The 17,718-nt window shown below is 40.2% G+C and overlaps 1 protein-coding gene across 1 annotated transcript in view; it reads left to right on the top strand.

Annotated features, from left to right (window-relative positions):
- Positions 1–13,721: 13,721 nt before the first annotated feature.
- PRCC (proline rich mitotic checkpoint control factor) overlaps positions 13,722–17,718 on the top strand; it is a 34,950-nt gene continuing 30,953 nt past the window's right edge. Inside the window, exon 1 of the mRNA XM_074223186.1 lies at positions 13,722–14,653. Coding sequence (XP_074079287.1) covers positions 14,183–14,653 — 471 coding nt within the window. The 5' untranslated portion in view covers positions 13,722–14,182. The remainder of the gene's footprint in view (positions 14,654–17,718) is intronic.

Raw genomic sequence — 17,718 nt, 5'->3', positions numbered from 1 at the left:
AAATGGAAAACTATTGTGGGGTGATGAAAAGTCAGATACAACTGAACGAAAACACTCTAAATTATCTGGATAACATGGGGAAAGTAATTTTATTTCTTTGAACCTTCACTTTCTAAAATGTGAGATAGGGAAAAGTAATTATGGCATTATATTCACAAGGAAAGAGCTAATGATTACCAACTCAGATTCTAATTTATAGTCTGAGAGAGCTGAAGTGCAAAGAGGGTCACCCAAAGTTAGGATTTGAACCTAGAAATAGTTTTCTGTATGTCAATTTCTCCACCTCACTGTGAGATCCCTGAGGGGAAGAGACAATGTCATATCTAAACTTTCTATCTCCCCCAGCAGTGAAGGGGAAAAGAGAATAAGTATTCATATGGTATTTACTATAGCACCTAGGGGCTGCTAGGTGGCACAGTGAATAGAACACCGGCCCTGGAGTCAGGAGTACCTGAGTTCAAATCCGGCCTCAGACACTTAATAATTAATTACCTAGCTGTGTGGCCTTGGGCAAGTCACTTAACCCCATTGCCTTGGAAAAAACCCTAATAATAATAATCATCACCTAAATGCTTTGCTAAATGAATAGAAAAATGTGTTTGAATCTTATTAAGGTATTCTTTACAATTGATTTGGACTGAGTTGAGAGAAGGTCTTGAGAGACTTTCAGATCCTGGTTTTTCCAGTTGCTCACTATGTAGCCTTGGTCAAGTCTATTTCATCTCTCTGGGATTCAGTTTTCTCATCTCTGTAATAAAGGGGTTGGACTAGATAATTTTTGAGATCCTTTCCAGGCTAACCTGTAATTCTTCACAAATTTCCTAAGCTTGGCTGGAAATCCAGGGTGGGGTGGGAGCACAGGGTTTAGCAAGGCCTAGCTTCAGCCTCTACAAAAGAAAGAGTCTGCTCCATGAAATCCTAGACTTGATTTTCAGAGTAGTTTGATTTGTTTGCTTTCTAAATTGAAGTAATAGTAATATGGTTCTTTGAAACTTTTGACACCCATAACAAGGGTACAAAGTTGAGCAACCAAGGTGATGAAGAACCTTGAATCCATGTTGTATGGGAATCAGGTAAAGGAACTGAGGATATTTATTTTGGAGAAGAGAAGAGAAAAGGATAATAAAAATAAGGAGGGAAGAAGGGAGAAAAAGAATCAGGAGGAGGAAAATGAGGAGGAGGAAGGGAGAAGAGAGTTCTTGTTAATCAGCCAAGGGCTGTCAAATAAAGGAGAGATTAGATTCATTCTGTTGGGCCCTAGAGGGTACATCAGGAGCAATGGGTAGAAGCTACTAAGAACCAGGTTTAGTCTTGATATCAAGAAAAAACTTCCTAACAATTTTAAAGCTACTCCAAAATGGACTGGGTTGCCTCAGGAGGTGATGGATTTTTCCTTCTAGAAACTCTTCAAACCAAGACTAATCAAATGCTTGGTAATACTAGGGATATATAGATTGGATTAGATGGTTTAAAAAGTCCTTTCAACTCTCAATTACTTTAGCCACATAATAATCCTATCAAAAAAGGGAAGAAACAGAAAGATGAAGTGATTTGCTCAAGGAATAAACTTAGAAATAAACCTGGCATTCAGGTTTCCCCACCCCTGAGTCAAGACTTTTTTTCTATCTTGCCCCTTCTTTCCAAAGAATATCCAGCAGTATTCTAGACTTCAGTCCAAGGGGTAAAAGAAAAGTTTACTTACAATCAAGAGTAGAAATACATGAACTATACAGTGTTGGGTTTGCCAGATACTTCCTAATTGTTGGAAAGAAAGATATTTGGGGAAACATTGATAATGAAACATACTTCTCTCCTTTCTAAAGGGAGGTTGGAAAATATAGGTGAGGAATATTACACACAAGATCACTTTGGTGGATAGGTTTTGCTTGACTTTTTCTTACCAGAGGGTTATAATCACTTGTAGAAAACTATTCATAGCAGCCCTGTTTGTGGTGGCAAAGAATTGGAAATTAAGTAAATGTCCTTCAATTGGGGAATGGCTTAGCACACTGTGGTATATGCATGTCATGGAACACTATTGTTCTATTAGAAACCAGGAGGGATGGGAATTCAGGGAAACCTGGAGGGATTTGCATGAACTGATGCTGAGTGAGATGAGCAGAACCAGAAAAACACTGTACACCCTAACAGCAACATAGGGGTGCTGATCAACCTTGATGGACATCAGTGCAACAATTAGGGATGATTTTGGGCTATCTGCAATGGAGAATACCATCTGTATCCAGATAAAGAACTGTGGAGTTTGAACAAAGTTCAAGGACTATTCCCTTTAATTTAGGGAAAAAACTGATATCTTATTGTCTGATCTTGTTATCTCTTATACTTTAAGTTTCTTCCTTAAGGATATGATTTCCCCCTCATCACACTCAATTTGGATCAATGTACAACATGGAAACAATGTAAAGACTGACAGATTGCTTTCAGGGGTGGGGGGGGTGAGGGAAGTAAGATTGGAGGAAAAATTGTAAAACTCAAAATAAATAAAATCTTTAATTAAAAAAATAAAAACAAAAAAACAAAAAAGGGTTATATAAGAGAGACATATATAGAGAGAGAAGTGATTGTAGTTTTGAAAAACAAAGACATCAGTCAGAACTTCCCACCAAAAAGTAATATTATAAAGAGGTACCCATATCAAGAAAAGTCACCCTTTGAAAAAATTCTTTATATAGTCCAAGGAGGCAAAAATATAAATTTGTAGCAGCACTTTGGGGTGGCATTTAAAAAGTATAACAAAAGAGATGCCTAGTGATGAGAGAATTGACTGGATAAACTGTTAAATTAACATGATGGAATATTTTTTTCAGAAAATATATCAATGATTTCATTAAAGCTACAACAATGAGGCAATGTTGAAAATTTTGTGGTATGTGTCCAAACAATATTTATGAGAATTTTCTTTTTATATTAAATCTATTTATTTATTTTAATTTTACAATTTTTCCCCAATCTAGCTTCCCTCCCCCCACCCCCCACAGAAGACTGTCTGTTAGTCTTTACATTGTTCCCATGGTGTACATTGATCTAAGTTGAATGTGATGAGAGAGAAATCATAACCTTAATGAAGAAAAATAAATCTTAAAATTACATAATAAGATAAATTTTTCCTAAATTAAAGGTCATAATGGAATATTACTACATTCTAAGAAATAAAAAAGAATTCCAAGAAACATGGGAAGAATTATATGAACTGAGGCAGAATGAAGAAAGAAGAACCAGAAGAATAACAATCACATTGACTACAATAATCAGTCTGCATAACTATAATTTATCTTAGCCCCTGAGAAAAGAAGAGGGAGAATCTTTCTCTGTTAAGTGGAGAGGTGGGGGAGAAAAAGAGCTATGGGTAGGGAATATCACACATCTTTAGATTATTTTGTGGATTTTGCTTAAGTTTTTTTCATTGTTGAATAAAGGGTTCAATTAGCAATGAGGGAGGACATCAGGAAATGACTAATATAAAAACAAAAGAAATCAATAAAACTTCCTAAAAGTAACAACTCTATATCCTTGTCTTCAATGTAATAAAAGTCCAAGTTTACAGTGAAGTCGCCACCTAAATGTAGAACAAACTCTGACTTTGAATATAGCAAAAATATCCAGTTTTTCCTTGTCACAAGTTTCTCGATTTGTTTCAACAGGATGATACAGAGTGTCCATGCAAAAGTGTCTAGGTTCCTTTTGTAAGAAAAGGATCCAGGTTTGCTTTGCAACAAGTTCCTCTGCCTTTGTTACAGTGGTACAGGCCAGCCTGATGAAGTGCCTCCTTTCTTGTGGCCATAAGTGCATTTGGTTTCTTTCCCCGCAAATTATAATTTTGTTATAATGTGACAAGTGGCCAGGTTTAGTTGCAACAAAGTATCTGATTTCTTGCTAGCCATAAGGTTCTGCATCTTTGTTTCAAAAGTAAATCTTGGCTGTTGTTGCAACAGTGTCAGGGTTTTTCCTTACAACAAAGCAATCCACTTTTCACTGCAATCAGAATAAAAGCGCAAATTCGATAGGAATGAGGCATTTTGGTTACCTAGTTCTTAGCTTCTTTTTCATTTGGAGCAAAAAGGATATGCAGAATTTGCGGCTGCACACTCTATGTAAACTTTGCTCCAAAGTGTCCAAGATCCCGTTGCAGTAAAATACACATTCTTGTTTGCAACAAGTTTGTTGATCTTTGTCTCAGTTGAAAACTAACAACTTGTTGCAAATAAAGTGACCCTATAACTGTTGCAATCCTTTCCTGACCTTTGTTGCAACAGCACAGGGCTGATGGCAATAGGACATCCCACTTCTGATGGCAACAAGCTTCTCCTTAGCTCCTATTCTACTTAAAGAATAGCTATAAAATAACAGCAATGATTGTCATTGGGATAAAATGTAAAGCTTCTTGTTGCAATTATCTTCCTGCCCTTAGCTGCAATACAGTTGCTGTTACATGAGCATCATCATAACATAATTATTATTAACTGAGCTGGGTATGTATGAACCCAGTTACAATCACAGTAAATAGTTCCCCACTTTCTGGGGACTCTCAGTCTGACAGATGGATAATGGGTCCACAGGGTGAAGATTATCTTGAAACCAAATAATAAATATCTCAAAAAAATTGCTCAGTTTATACTGTCCCTAAACTACTTTGTAGGTATTAAGAACAAAATGGCCAAAGAGCTGGGAAATTTAGAAAAGAGAAAGCTTGGGGAAGTAAGAACAAAACCCCAAGTGAGAAAGCAATATAGGCAGATTCTCTGTTGGAGGACATATGAATGTACTCCACTAGGTTCCCTTCAGAGAAGAGAAATGAAGGAGGAAATGTCAGTGGCAGATGGATAATGGTGGCTAGCAGACACAAGGGACTTTTGGTCAGCCAAGAGTAGAAGGCATGACGTGGTAGAAAAGATGTTGGATTAAAAGTTAGGAGGTCTAATTCTTATCTTGGCTTTAACCACTGTATGAACTTAAGTCATTTTCCTTCCTTGGCAGAGCTATAAGGAGCTCAAGATAAATGATATATTTGTCTCAGATGTGAAAGCTGAGGAGGTAAGAAAATCATATAAAATAGCTATCTATGATCCCATATACACTAGGATTTGGGTTCAGTTTTACATTGTTGTTACAGACACAGAATTAGCTAGTTACCATACTGTTCTCTGGATCTTTATTTCCTAATGGTAATGTGGGAGAGGGAGAGCAGGGGGAAGAAGAGCAAGGCTACCTTTGATGTCTGAATGTCTATGATTCTGCAACATTGGGTAAGTCCTTGGAGGAAGGGGGAGTGTTGCATAAGATGCTATAAGCAGGCTATCTACATTCATTCATGCAACCAATATTTATTGAAACATAACATGCATGGTACTATGGGAAATACAAAAATGGATAAAACAGACTTCCTCTTGAGGGACTTCCAATCTAACAGGAGAGCTGAGACATGTGTATAGATCATGACAACATACACTAGAGCTATGTAAGCAGCACAAAATGCACTAGGAATTAGGAAGGAATGAGATCTTTCATCAGTCATCATCACTGAAGTCTTCAAGAAAGCAGTAAAATTCAAGATGGAACTGGAAGCATAGAGATAAGCAAGATTTTTCACAGAGGAAATAGCAGGGATCAGTCAATCAATAAGCATTTATTAAGGATCTACTATATGCCAGCCTAAGTAATGGGGATAGAAAGAAAAGCAAAAGACAGTTTTTACTTTCTTTTTTTATTTTTTTATTTTTTATTTTTAGCAAGGCAGATGGGGTTAATTGGCTTGCCCAAGGCCACACAGCTAGGTAATTATTAAGTGTCTCAGACCGGATTTGAACCCAGGTACTCCTGACTCCAAGGCCCGTGCTTTATACACTACACCTATCTAGCCCTATTGCATCATCATTTTGACACCTAGAACATAATATGCTTTTAATAAATATTTTTTGAATTGTGAAATTAAACTGTTGAACTGTGGAATTAAATATTACCTCTAGGGGTTTCAGCTTTGGGACTGGGCCAAGATGTTTGTTTCCTTTCCCCCCAGCTCTACTTTTGATGCTCAGGACTTTGCCACCATGTCTCAGTTGCCTTTACAGAGAACATCCCTTCACTGTTTTGGTCTCCTTCTCTGATATGTGAGCTTCTCTGGTGGGGGGGGTCTCATTTTGGGGGATCATGGTGTCTGCCTCCATTAAAGGCATAATCCAAGATCTTCCTAATTACAAACTCTCTATTCAATACACTAATAGGGGGCAGCTAATGGAAAAGTGCTTAGAATTCCAGGTCTTAAGTCAGGAAGACTCATCTTCCTTGATGGCAGAGACTGGCCTCCTTTTTTCCTTGTATCTTTATTTTCACTACATAATCCTTTATGTGGCACATAAATATTGTCTTCTCTGAAACTTCATAGTTTACATGAAGGTTTCCCTAAAATACCTCTGTGATGCCCAAAGGGGTTAAGAGACTTTAACCAATATATCATAGTCTTTAAGTTGACTTAAAGATTAGGCCAATACACCTCAGATGCCTGGAAACATCATCCTTTCTATTATCATCATTTCTACCATCATCACCACAGCAATAAACACATTACTGCTATTGCTGCTGCTGAGCTTTAACTTGCTCCATTTCTGACTTGGGACTGGTTTGCCCACCTTAAGGGTGAAAAAAATTGGTAGAATTCCAGTGGAGAAGAGTAATATAATTCTGGCCAGAGAAGATTGTGCACAGAGCTGGTTAGTGAGATAAGCACCTGAAGGTTAGGAAGAGAGGCAAATCAAAAAGTGTTGAAAGAAATTGATTAGAAGCCTGATATGGTGTGGGATGGGGTGTCCCCAGAGCTCACCCTGCTGGTACTGGACTTAGTATAGTCCATTCCCCATTCCCTAGAGCTTTGGGCACCCAGAAGATCAGAGATCCCTAATTCAAGCAATCCACCGGACTCAGCATCCCCCAGCTGCAGGGAATGTTGATCTATGCCACTATATCCAGCCACTAAGGTCAGCACACATTTGTTAAGCATTTGCTCATACCTATAAAGTTCTTCATGGTTTCAAAGAATTTTACCCCAGTCAGTCCTCTGAACAACCCTAAAAGAGAGATTCTGGTATAGAAATTAAATTGTATCTAACTCTTCATAATTTCCTTTGGGGTTTTCTGGGGTTTTCTTGGCAAAAGTACTGGAATGGTTTGCCATTTCCTTCTCTAGCTCATTTTATAAATGAGAAAATTGAGGTAAACAGGATTAATTGATTTGCCCATGGTCACTTTAGTAAGTATCTGAGACCATATTTGAACTCAGGAAGATGAGTCTTCCTGACTTGAGACCTGGCATTCTATCCACTTTTCCACTTAGCTACCCTGTTTGTGTATTAAGTAGAGAGTTTGCAATTAGGAAGATCTGGATTCAAATGTCACCACTGATATATTTACAAGCTTTATGATTAGGAGCAAATCTTTTAACCTCCTTGTGTTTCAGGAAACTCTTTAGCACTCTGAGTGGTAGAGAAAGTACCCAGGATCACCATTAGTAGAGGAAGTTACTCACTAAGAGCTCAGAGCTAATGGCATAAAAAGTCACATAAGAAAAACAACCCATAATCCTATGAAGTAGGTGGTGGGAGGGGCAGCTAGGAGGGCTTGAGTTCAAATGTGGCCTCAGACACTTAATAATTACCTAGCTATGTGACCCTGGGGAGAAAAGAAGTAGGTGGTGGGAAACCCACAATCCTATGAAATAGATGTTGGAAATCTTAGTAACCTTCTTTGGCAGAGGAAAGTGCAGGGTCAAAGAACTGACTTACTCAGGGTCACTGAGGCAGTGGTGGTTTTCTGACTCAAATCTAGTACCCTTCTCACAACAATATCCAGTTACTTCTTCACTGGCATAAAACCTTATTAAGCATCTCTCCCTAAGTTGAGAAGAATATGCTATGCATGCATGCATACATACATACATACAAACATACATATACACACAGTGGATTATTTAGACAATGTCCTTGCCTTCTGGGACCTAGTCTCAAACTAAAACATCTAGGGCACAGACATTATAGAATACAATTGATAATAAAGGACAAAAAACCCCCAAGTAATCTCTTGTATTTCTCTAAAAATAGTTCATTTTAATAGCATTTTAAGATTTACAAAATAATATTTTAGGAAAAAGTACTGTGACTTTTTATTAACTCTTTTATTATTAGCCCTATTTTACCTATGAAGAAACAGAAGGCTTGAGAGATTAAATAATTTTGCTAACAGTCATTGTTTGTCCTTTGTTTTCTCTCCTTTTTTTTTTGGCAAGGCAATAGGGAGTTAAGTGACTTGCCCAAAGCCACACAGCTAGGTAATTATTAAATGTCTGAGGCCAAATTTGAACTCAGGTACTCCTGCCCCACTAGGTCTGTTTTCAAAGATGTTTAGGGAAAAAGGAAAAGAACCCATATGTTCTAAAATATTGATAGCAATTCTCTTTGTGGTGGTAAAGAACTGGAAATTTTGGGAAAGTCATCAATTGTGGAATGGTTGAATAAGCATATATGATCAAAATGAAATAAGAAATCATGAGTTTATTGATTTTAGAAAAAACATGAATAAACTTGTATGAACTAATGAGGAGTGAAGGGGGAGGGAGGGAACAATTATATTTGAAAGAATAGCAAGTTGTAGAAAGTAGATTTGCAGTTTCATGGACAATTATCTTTTTAATGTACTGTTATGAAAATGCTTCTTTTATTCCATAAATTAAAAATATAATAAATTTTTAAAAAATGATTTGTAAATCAATTAAATTTAAATTAAATTATTTGATATCTTTTGTTTTCATATCACCCAGATTTTCTCATCCCTTTTCTTTCTTTCTCTCTCCCCAAACTCAACTTTCATAACAAAGAATTTTTGAAAAAAAAGTAAAAGAATTCAGCAAAATCAATCAATATGTTGTCTAACATTTGTGCATCCACTATCCTCCCAGTTATTCAGGATTGAATCCTAGGTATCATCCATAGTTATTAACTCTCTCCATCCCCATCCCCACCTCCAATCTATGGACAAGGCCTGATGATTTTACCTTAATAATATCTTTTGAATATACTCTCTTCTTTCCTGTGACACTATCATCAATCTTGTACAGAATTTAATAATGTCATGCTTGTGCTATTGTAATAGCCTTCCTGTGGGCATCTCAGATACAAGTTTCTCTCTAAACTTGTCCATCTCCCACTCAGCAAAGTGATTTTCCTAAAGTGTAGGCCTGATTATCTCAATCTCCACTCAATAAATTCTACCCCATTCACTCCATTCCATAAACTCAAGTGGTTCACTATCACTTCCAGGATCAAATATAAAATTCTCAGTTGCATTCAAAGCCTTTCATAACTACCTCTCCACCCCATTCATTCCCCATTCTCCAGTCTTCTTAATACTTTAGTTTCCCCACTGCCTTGTGCTCCACCCACTTTGCTGTTCCTTGAGGAAAATAATCAATCTTCCTTCTCCATGTATTTTTACTGGCTATTCTCTATGCTAGAGAATTCTCTCTCTTCATTTCTATTTTCTTCCTGGTTTCCTTTAAATACAAGATATAATCCTATCAAATCTTCAGGTTTACAGATTAGATTTCTTAAAGACCATGCCTTAAAGCCAATTCACTATGATTCTCTTTGATTGACCAACAATAGGTTCCAGTACAAGCCTCAACCTGGTTATTGTTTAGGCTCCTCTGACTCTGAGTAAATTTGAATAGCAACAGTTTCTGTTTTGACCAGAAACCAGAAGGGTCATCCCCCTCCCAGACTGTTGTATTTTTTGGGTTTGTTTTTTGCAAGGCAATGGGGGTTAAGTGACTTGCCAAGGTCATACAACTAGGTAATTATTAAGTGTCTGAGGCTGGATTTGAACTCCGATCTTTTTGACTCCAGGGCCCATGCACTATCTACTGCTCCACCTAGCTGTCCCCTCAGATTTTTTTTCTGAATAGTTAAAAGAGGCCATTCTTTGCCCAGCCTCAATCATTGAATGAGTATGCTTAAGTCAAATTGAAATCTGTAAAAGTTTTTATCTTAAAAAGACCAAGATCTCCCACAGTATCTGGGACCAACTCCAGTCATTCTGATCTCTTTCTTATCCTTGGCTCCAGGTAGCTACAAAGGAGAAAGTGAGGTTGATGACTTTGCACAGCCCTCCCTCACTTAAATCTAATTCATTTTGTAAGTTATGGCATCACCTTCCTGTAGTCATGATCCTCTTCTCTTCATCTAACAATGACAAAATCCATTTGACACAGGAAGCCTTTAATAATGCCCTTGAATACCTTTCCCCTGTTGAATTTCTCCATTTCATCTTGTGTGTGTATATATATATATATATATATATATATATATATTGCATGTTGGAGTGCCAGCTCTTTGGGAATAGAGACTGTCTTTTGCCTTTCTTTGAACCTCTAGCACTTCAAACCTGAGATGTGGGGAAATAATAATATTTATTGGCTATTTACTGAAATGTTTCATATCTGTGATTACCCTGCTTCTACAAAGGAGTTCATGGAAGTGATTTCTCCTATCTTCTTTGAGGTCAAACTTACATCATTATATATAACAGTTAGGAGGTAGCCTTATTGGATAGAACATTAGACCTAGAGTCAGTAAGATCTGAATTTAAATCTGCTCAATAGGAAGATTTACAAAACAGAGGAATTTCAAGTCATTAGCTATAAAAATATGTTAAAACGTATTCACTTTTAATAATACCTAGCAGCAGAATCTTTGTGATGACAGAAAACCCGTTTTAGCTTGATCTAGGGTAGAATTCAAGAATGTATACATGAATTCATAGAAAGACCAACTCTTGACTAAGAAAGTTTATTCATAATTTATGGTAGATATTAAAGTTAACATGGAAATTGAACAATAATATGGGCTAGGTTTCTTAGGAAAATTTTAGCAAAAAGCTATGAGAGAAGCAGTAAAGCCAATTTCAAGGCTATAAAGCAGCAGTTGAAAGAAAATTAATTGGGATTGTTGACTGATCAGCAGCAGCAGCCCCATCAGGGATAAGTCAAAATAAGGAGGGTGAGCAACTTAAAGAAGAGAAATTAGGAACAGTAGGGGTCAACTCAGTGTTTTCACTATTTCAATATAGGGTTAGAGTAGGTGAGTACCCAAAGACTTAATCCTTTCAGGCTGGAGTAGGGATTTATTGTTTTATTTATTGGGGTTTACCTTGTGCCTGGGATCGGGGATTTACTGAATCCTTGCCTAGGGGCAAGGTACTTCCTTGAAATACATTGACTTCATCAACCAGATCATAGGCATATTTTAGTCATTTTAATTCCAAACTGATTTTTCAGAATGGCTCAGTTTGTAGCTCCACCAATACAACCCTCCTGGACTAATCTAGATTTTGTTAGCTCTGCCAGTTTTCATGATAGGAAATCAAATCTCAGTTAAATGTTGTTTTTATTTTTCTTTTATTAATAATTTGGTTCATTCTTTTATATGACTGTTAATAATTTGCAACTCTTTTGAGAACTGTTTATATCATTTGATCTTTTGGTCTTATGTTTGTTAGCTACAGTGAGTATGTTGAAGCCAAAATATTATCTAAAAAATTTACCGACTTTCCCTATTCTAGATACATTAATTTTGTTTTAGGTTTACAGCTAGATGGTTGGAAGGATAAAAATGAATCACACCTCTGACACTTATTAGCTATTACCATGGGCAAATCACTTAACCTGTCTCTCCCTGTTTCCTCATCTGTAAAATGAAGAGAACAGCAGCTCCAACTCTCAGATTTGTTGTGAAAATCATAAGAGATAATATATTTGAAGAGCTATACAAATGCTGGTACAACAGCTATGTGATGCAGTGAATAAAGAGCTGAGCCTAGAGTCAGGAAGATATATCTTCCTGAGTTCAATCTGGTCTCAAACACTTACTAGTTATATGACCCTAGGCTAATCACTTAACCGTATTTGCCTCAGTTTCCTTCATATAGAAGGAAATGACAAACCACTCTAATATCTTTATCGAGAAAACCTCAGTTAGGGTCACAAAGAGTTGGAGAAGATAGAAAAAATGCAATAAATGCTAGTTATTTGCAAAGGCTTTCCAATTTTATGTAATCAAAATTTTTTAAATTTTAGAATTCTTTTGCAATATATCTTCCTCTATTGTTTGGTTAAGGATTAATATCCTACCTAGTTGTAAAAAGTATAAGATCAACTTCTCTTCAAATTCTTTTATGGTATGAACAGGTCTTATATTCATTTTCAATTTATTTTGGAATATATAGGTCAGGTAGGTAGTGCAGTGGATGGAGCACTGGCCTTAGAGACAGGAGAACAGAAGGTTGAATTCAGCCTCAGACACTTTACACTCACTAATGGAATGACCTAGGGCAAGTCACTTAACCCCTCACATCCAGGACTATCTCCAGTTGTCCTGATCCATATCTGGCCACTGGACCCAGATGATTCTGGAGGAGAAAATGAGGCTGGTGACTTAGCACAGCAGCCCTTCACTCAAATCCAATTTACATGCTTGTCCTGGCATTACCTCCCTGATGTTGTGGTCTTCTTTGAAAGTGAAGGACAGGGGGTGGCTAGGTGGTGTAGTCGATAAAGCACAGGCTCTGGAGTCAGGAGTACCTGGGTTCAAATCTGGTCTTAGACACTTAATAATTACCTAGCTGTGTGGCCTTGGGCAAGCCACTCAACCGTGTTTGCCTTGCAAAAACGTAAAAAAGAAAAAGAAATAAAGTGAAGGACAAACATTATTTTGGAATATAGTATAACATGCTGGTTTAAGTTCAGTTTCTGCCGGATTGTTTTCCAGTATTCTCAGCACTTCTTCCTAGACTGCAATTCTTCCCAAGTATTTTCAGAGGAAAAGCTTTTTAGTACTCATCCCAAAATTGTTTGATTAAACGTTTTCAAGCAGAAGCTGGGTAAGCATTGTCAGAGATATCATACAGGAATAATATTTTGCTTGGTAATTAGTTGAATTAAATGACCTTTTCCAACCATGGTATTCCATCACCAAAATTTGTTCTCCTATTTGAAGACATCATTGCCCTGGGAAGCCACAGGGTTAATAAGATCAGGCTGGAGAAGAAGGGAGTTCCCTGGCACAGCAGCAGCAGAGAAGAGGAATGAAGAGGTATTTGTAGGCAAACTTTAATTTTTGATGCCTTTCCAGGGTGGAGGGAAGGAACCTCTGGAAGCCGACCCATGGCCAGGCATGGGGAGTCTCAGTTTTAAGTCTGAGTAGGAGGGCTGAGATCAGATTGGGGGATGGGGTGGAAAGGATGAACAAGACAGACCAGAATCATATTTTTCATTATTTCATTATCATAAAGGAATAGTTTGTAGTCTGACTTCTTTTTGGACCAACAGCGGGATTTCATTCCAGTCTCCAAGCCAGCAGCCAATTCTGGTACTTATGGGGGGGGGGGGTCTAATAGGCCCAGAGAGTCCTGGCCAAGAGTAGAAAGCATTTAATGAAACCTGGTCAGTCTCTCTTTAAATAAGCTTCCGGAGTCCTCCCAATTCCCATGCACCCCTTTCCTGCCTAGCTCCCCTGCACAATTACCCAGAGCTAACCAAATTTCCCACAAGTCTAAGCTGCAGAACCCGCAATTTCCCCCATCTGGGTACTACAGGTCCCGAGATGCTCCCGGCGTTCTCACACAGCGATCGCTGCGATGTTCTCTGGGAATTGTAGTCCTGTCCGGGGCTCCAAGGCGCAGGAAACTACTCACCCCAGGTTTCCCCGCGGCGGAGGCGGGCTCGGCTTTCCGCCTAACCCTCGCCTCCAGACTCCACCTCCCGCCGTGCCCCGCGCCGAATCACCGGAGGCGACGAAGGGGACTTCGGCCCAGGTGGCCGCCGGGATCTGTAGTACGAGAGCCCTGAAGCGAGCGGGAGGCGGAGTGACTCGGCGGCCATTACCTGTGTGGAGCTGCCGGGGACCGGGAGCCCCAGCCAAGGGGGAGGCTTTGGTCCGGTGGGAACACGACCGCGGCTATGGGCTCCCGCCGGGGCTAGGTCTCGCAGAGCGGGACAGGCGGGTGCCCCCGCCTCCTGTTCCGCCCCGCCCCGCGGTGGGGCCCGCTAGGCCTCTGCGCGGCCCCGGCCTCGATTAGGCCGCTCCTCCCGGCGAGGGCGCCCCACAGGCGGGCGGACAGCGTCATGTCTCTGGTGGCCTACGCCAGCAGCGAGGAGAGCGAGCCGGACGAGGCGGAGCCCGAGGAGGAGGCGGCCGGCCCGGCCCCGGCCGCCGGCCCCGGCCTGGGGGGCCTCTTCGCCGCCCTGCCCCCTCCCAAGGGGCCTGCCCTGCTGCCCCCGCCCCCCCAGCTGCTGCCCCCGGCCTTCCCCCCGCCGCTGCTGCTGCCCCCGCCGCCCGCCGGAGACCCCCGGCTGCAGCCCCCGCCGCCGCTGCCCTTCGGCCTGGGCGGGTTCCCGCCCCCCCCGGGGCTCAGCCTGGCCGAGGCCGCGGGGGTGGCGGAGGGGCTGGCGCTGGGGCTGCCCCTGCCGCGGGCCCCGGGCCTCAGCCTGCCCCCTCCGCTCGGCGGCGCCGGGCCCCCCCTGGGACTCCCCAAGCCAAAGAAGAGGACGACGGAGCCGGTGCGGATCGCGGCCCCCGAGCTGCACCCCGGAGATGTGAGTAGCCTGGGCGCGCTGCCCCCGGGGCCACCCCCGTGCCCGGGCCCCGGAGCCCTGGCCAGGACCCCCGGGGCCACCCCCGTGCCCGGGCCCCGGAGCCCTGGCCAGGACCCCCGGGGCCACCCCCCCCGTGCCCGGGCCCCGGAGCCCTGGCCAGGATCCCCGGGGCCACCCCCCGTGCCCGGGCCCCGGACTCCGCTAGGAGGCTTCTGCCCACTTCCCTGCCCCTCCCAGACAGACGGACAGACGTGCCCGGGGAGAAGGTGTCCTCTCTCCCGAGGACAGGGCCAGGACTGGTGGGTCTGGCAGCCCTCGGAGGTGCTCCAATGCCGCAGCCCCCAGCCTCGGCGGTTTTTTCCTTGTTGGAACCTTGGGCTTACCTGCCCTTCCTAGGTTTGGGGTTTTAGAATGGGGTTGGCGATGCCCCAGAAGCTCCCTCTCTGATCTGCCCACCAAACAGACCCCTGCCTGCTGACTGGTCGGTCCTCTAGTTGACATGTAATTCTCCCCGTTGCTAATTTTTTATCTCCCCCTGTCTTACTTGAGACCACTAACACAACACAGGTGTTCCTCTCCTGAGTGCTCTTCAAGGAGGAGATCACAGGATTAAATCCTGCCTGATAAGTCTTCCATTAGGTTGGAGTTGAAAGCAGCCAGAAATGACTGATTTACTTTTTCTGTGATACCTCTTAAGGAGCTTGCTTCATCCAACTAAGGGAGGGACTTTGAATGAGAAAAAAAGATTCCCTTACTTTTGCTCAGTGTCCACTATTGTAGTCTTCAGTCTCAGACTAAATTAAGGGCTTATGTGGGTGACAAATGGAGAAGTCAGTGATATACTATAAACTAGAAAAAGTATTTGTAATTCTGGGTAGGAAGTATATAAAATCCACAAACCAACATAGAGGTAAAGCCTCTCTGGATTTTTTACCAAAATTCACCTCTCCTTCCAACTCTCCCCCTATTGGAAGAGAAAGGGGGGAAACCAACAAAGATCTTGTTATAAGCAAGTTTAACCAAGCAAAACAAATTTCTACATTTTCCATGTCTGTGAAAAAAAAATTGCTCAATTTGCAGTAGGGCAATCTTCTTTGTGTCAGGAGGAATATAACATGTTTCTTCATGAGTCCTCTGGAATCATGATGGATTGTTAAGTTGAATACTTTTTATTTTTAAAGTTTTTTAAATTAAATTATATTTTTTAATGAACAAAAATGTTTTTTTCCTCTCCCACTCATCCTCTTTTCCCCTTCTCTCTTGAGAAAGAAAGAAAAACAAAATCCCTCTTACAAATATACAGTCACACAAAACAAACTCCACTCTTGGATAACGCCAAAAATTTTTTCTCACCCTGCATTACCTTTCTGACAGGTGGTAGGTAGCTGGTTCTATCATGAGTTCTCTTCAGTTGTGTGTGATCAGAATTCCAAAAACTTGTAAAGCTGATTATCTTTATGATGCTATGGTTATTGGATAAATTGTTCTCCTGGTTCTCTTCACTTCACCTCAGTTCAGATGAGTCAAGATTTCTCGGAAATATTGTCTTTTATCATTAGGGTCATGAACCATAATTTTTTTTTACCTATTCAGTATTGATGAATGCCCCTTCAATTTTCATTTCTTTGCAATTACAAAAAGACCTTTCCTTCTTTTTTGCTGTCTTCAGGGCATGGACCTGCTAGGTGACTTTTGGGGTTCCATTCTAAATTGCTATAAACAATTTGTGCACTTGGGTTCCTTTCTTTTTTCTTGGACCTCTTTGAGTTACAGATCCAGTAGTTGTATTAATGACTGGACTAATTTATAGCTCTACCAATAGTGCATTAATGTATCTTTTTTCCCCACAGCCCCTCCAGGATTTGTTATTTTCCTTGTTAACTTTAGTATTTCTTTTTCTTTTTTTTTTTTTTTTTTGCAAGGCAATGGGGTTAAGTGGCTTGCCCTAGGCCACACAGCTAGGTAATTCTTAAATGTCTGAGGTCTGATTTGAACTCAAGTACTCCTGACTCCAGGACCAGTGCTCTATCCACTGTGCCACCTAGCTGCCCTAACTTTACTATTTCTGATGAGGGTGAGATAGAACAATCTCCCTTTGCACTTTAAATTTAGTGGTCTCTTTTTTTCATTTTATTTTCCTCCTTTTATTTTAAATTTTTATTTAAGGCAGTGGGGTTTCAGTGAATTGTCCAAGGTCTAGCTGTATGGATAGGGCATTTTATTTTTTAAATATCATTTATTTTCCTTCTCATTCAGAGAAAAAAAGAAAACCATAATCCTTTATAATAAACACAGAACATATTTGCATTGTCAAGCAAAATCAATTTCTACTTTATCCATGTCCAAAAATGTATGTCTCATTATGATTCTTAAGTCTTGCATAGTTATCTTTGCACTGTTGATATTATTGTATAAGTTCTTCTATTTCACTCTATCAGTCTATAAAAGTTTTTCCAGTTTCCTCTGAACCTGTCTTTTTTTATTTTTTACAATAGTATTCATTACATCCTATCATTTTAATTCAGTTTAACAAAATTCACTAAACATTTATTGTATTGAGGACTATTGTAGTTACAATATGGTCCTATTCTTGTGTAGTTTATGCTCTTTTAGATTGTAAGATACATAGATAACAATACTGTGGAATAAGTGCTTTAGATTTATGTAAAACTGAGGCTTGTGCAAAGGGTGGTCTTTATTGATGGGAAGAAATATGGGCAAGCTTCTGGGGTATTTCACTTTTTAGCAAAGTATTACCCTTTGTGGAAAAGATGGAGAAATGTGGACTACATGATAGTATAATTAGATGGATTTGGAACTCTAAATGACTGGACTCTGTAATAGTTCCTTGCCAACTTGTCAGGGGTTCTTCAATGGAGTGCCCCAGGGATCTGTGCTTTGTTCTGTTTGACATTTTTATCAGATAGCCTGCTCATCCATATTTACAGATGACCCAATGCTAACTTGCTGCTTGATAGTCTGGATGCACAATTAATTTGATAGGCTGGAACATTTGGCTGAATATAATCAAATGAAATTAAATAAAGATAAGTGTAAAATCTTAC

This window comes from Macrotis lagotis, chromosome 2 (assembly GCF_037893015.1).
Source record: "Macrotis lagotis isolate mMagLag1 chromosome 2, bilby.v1.9.chrom.fasta, whole genome shotgun sequence".
Lineage (NCBI taxonomy): Eukaryota > Metazoa > Chordata > Mammalia > Peramelemorphia > Peramelidae > Macrotis > Macrotis lagotis.
Note: the sequence above shows the minus strand (reverse complement) of the source record. Positions and strands in the feature narration are given on the sequence as shown.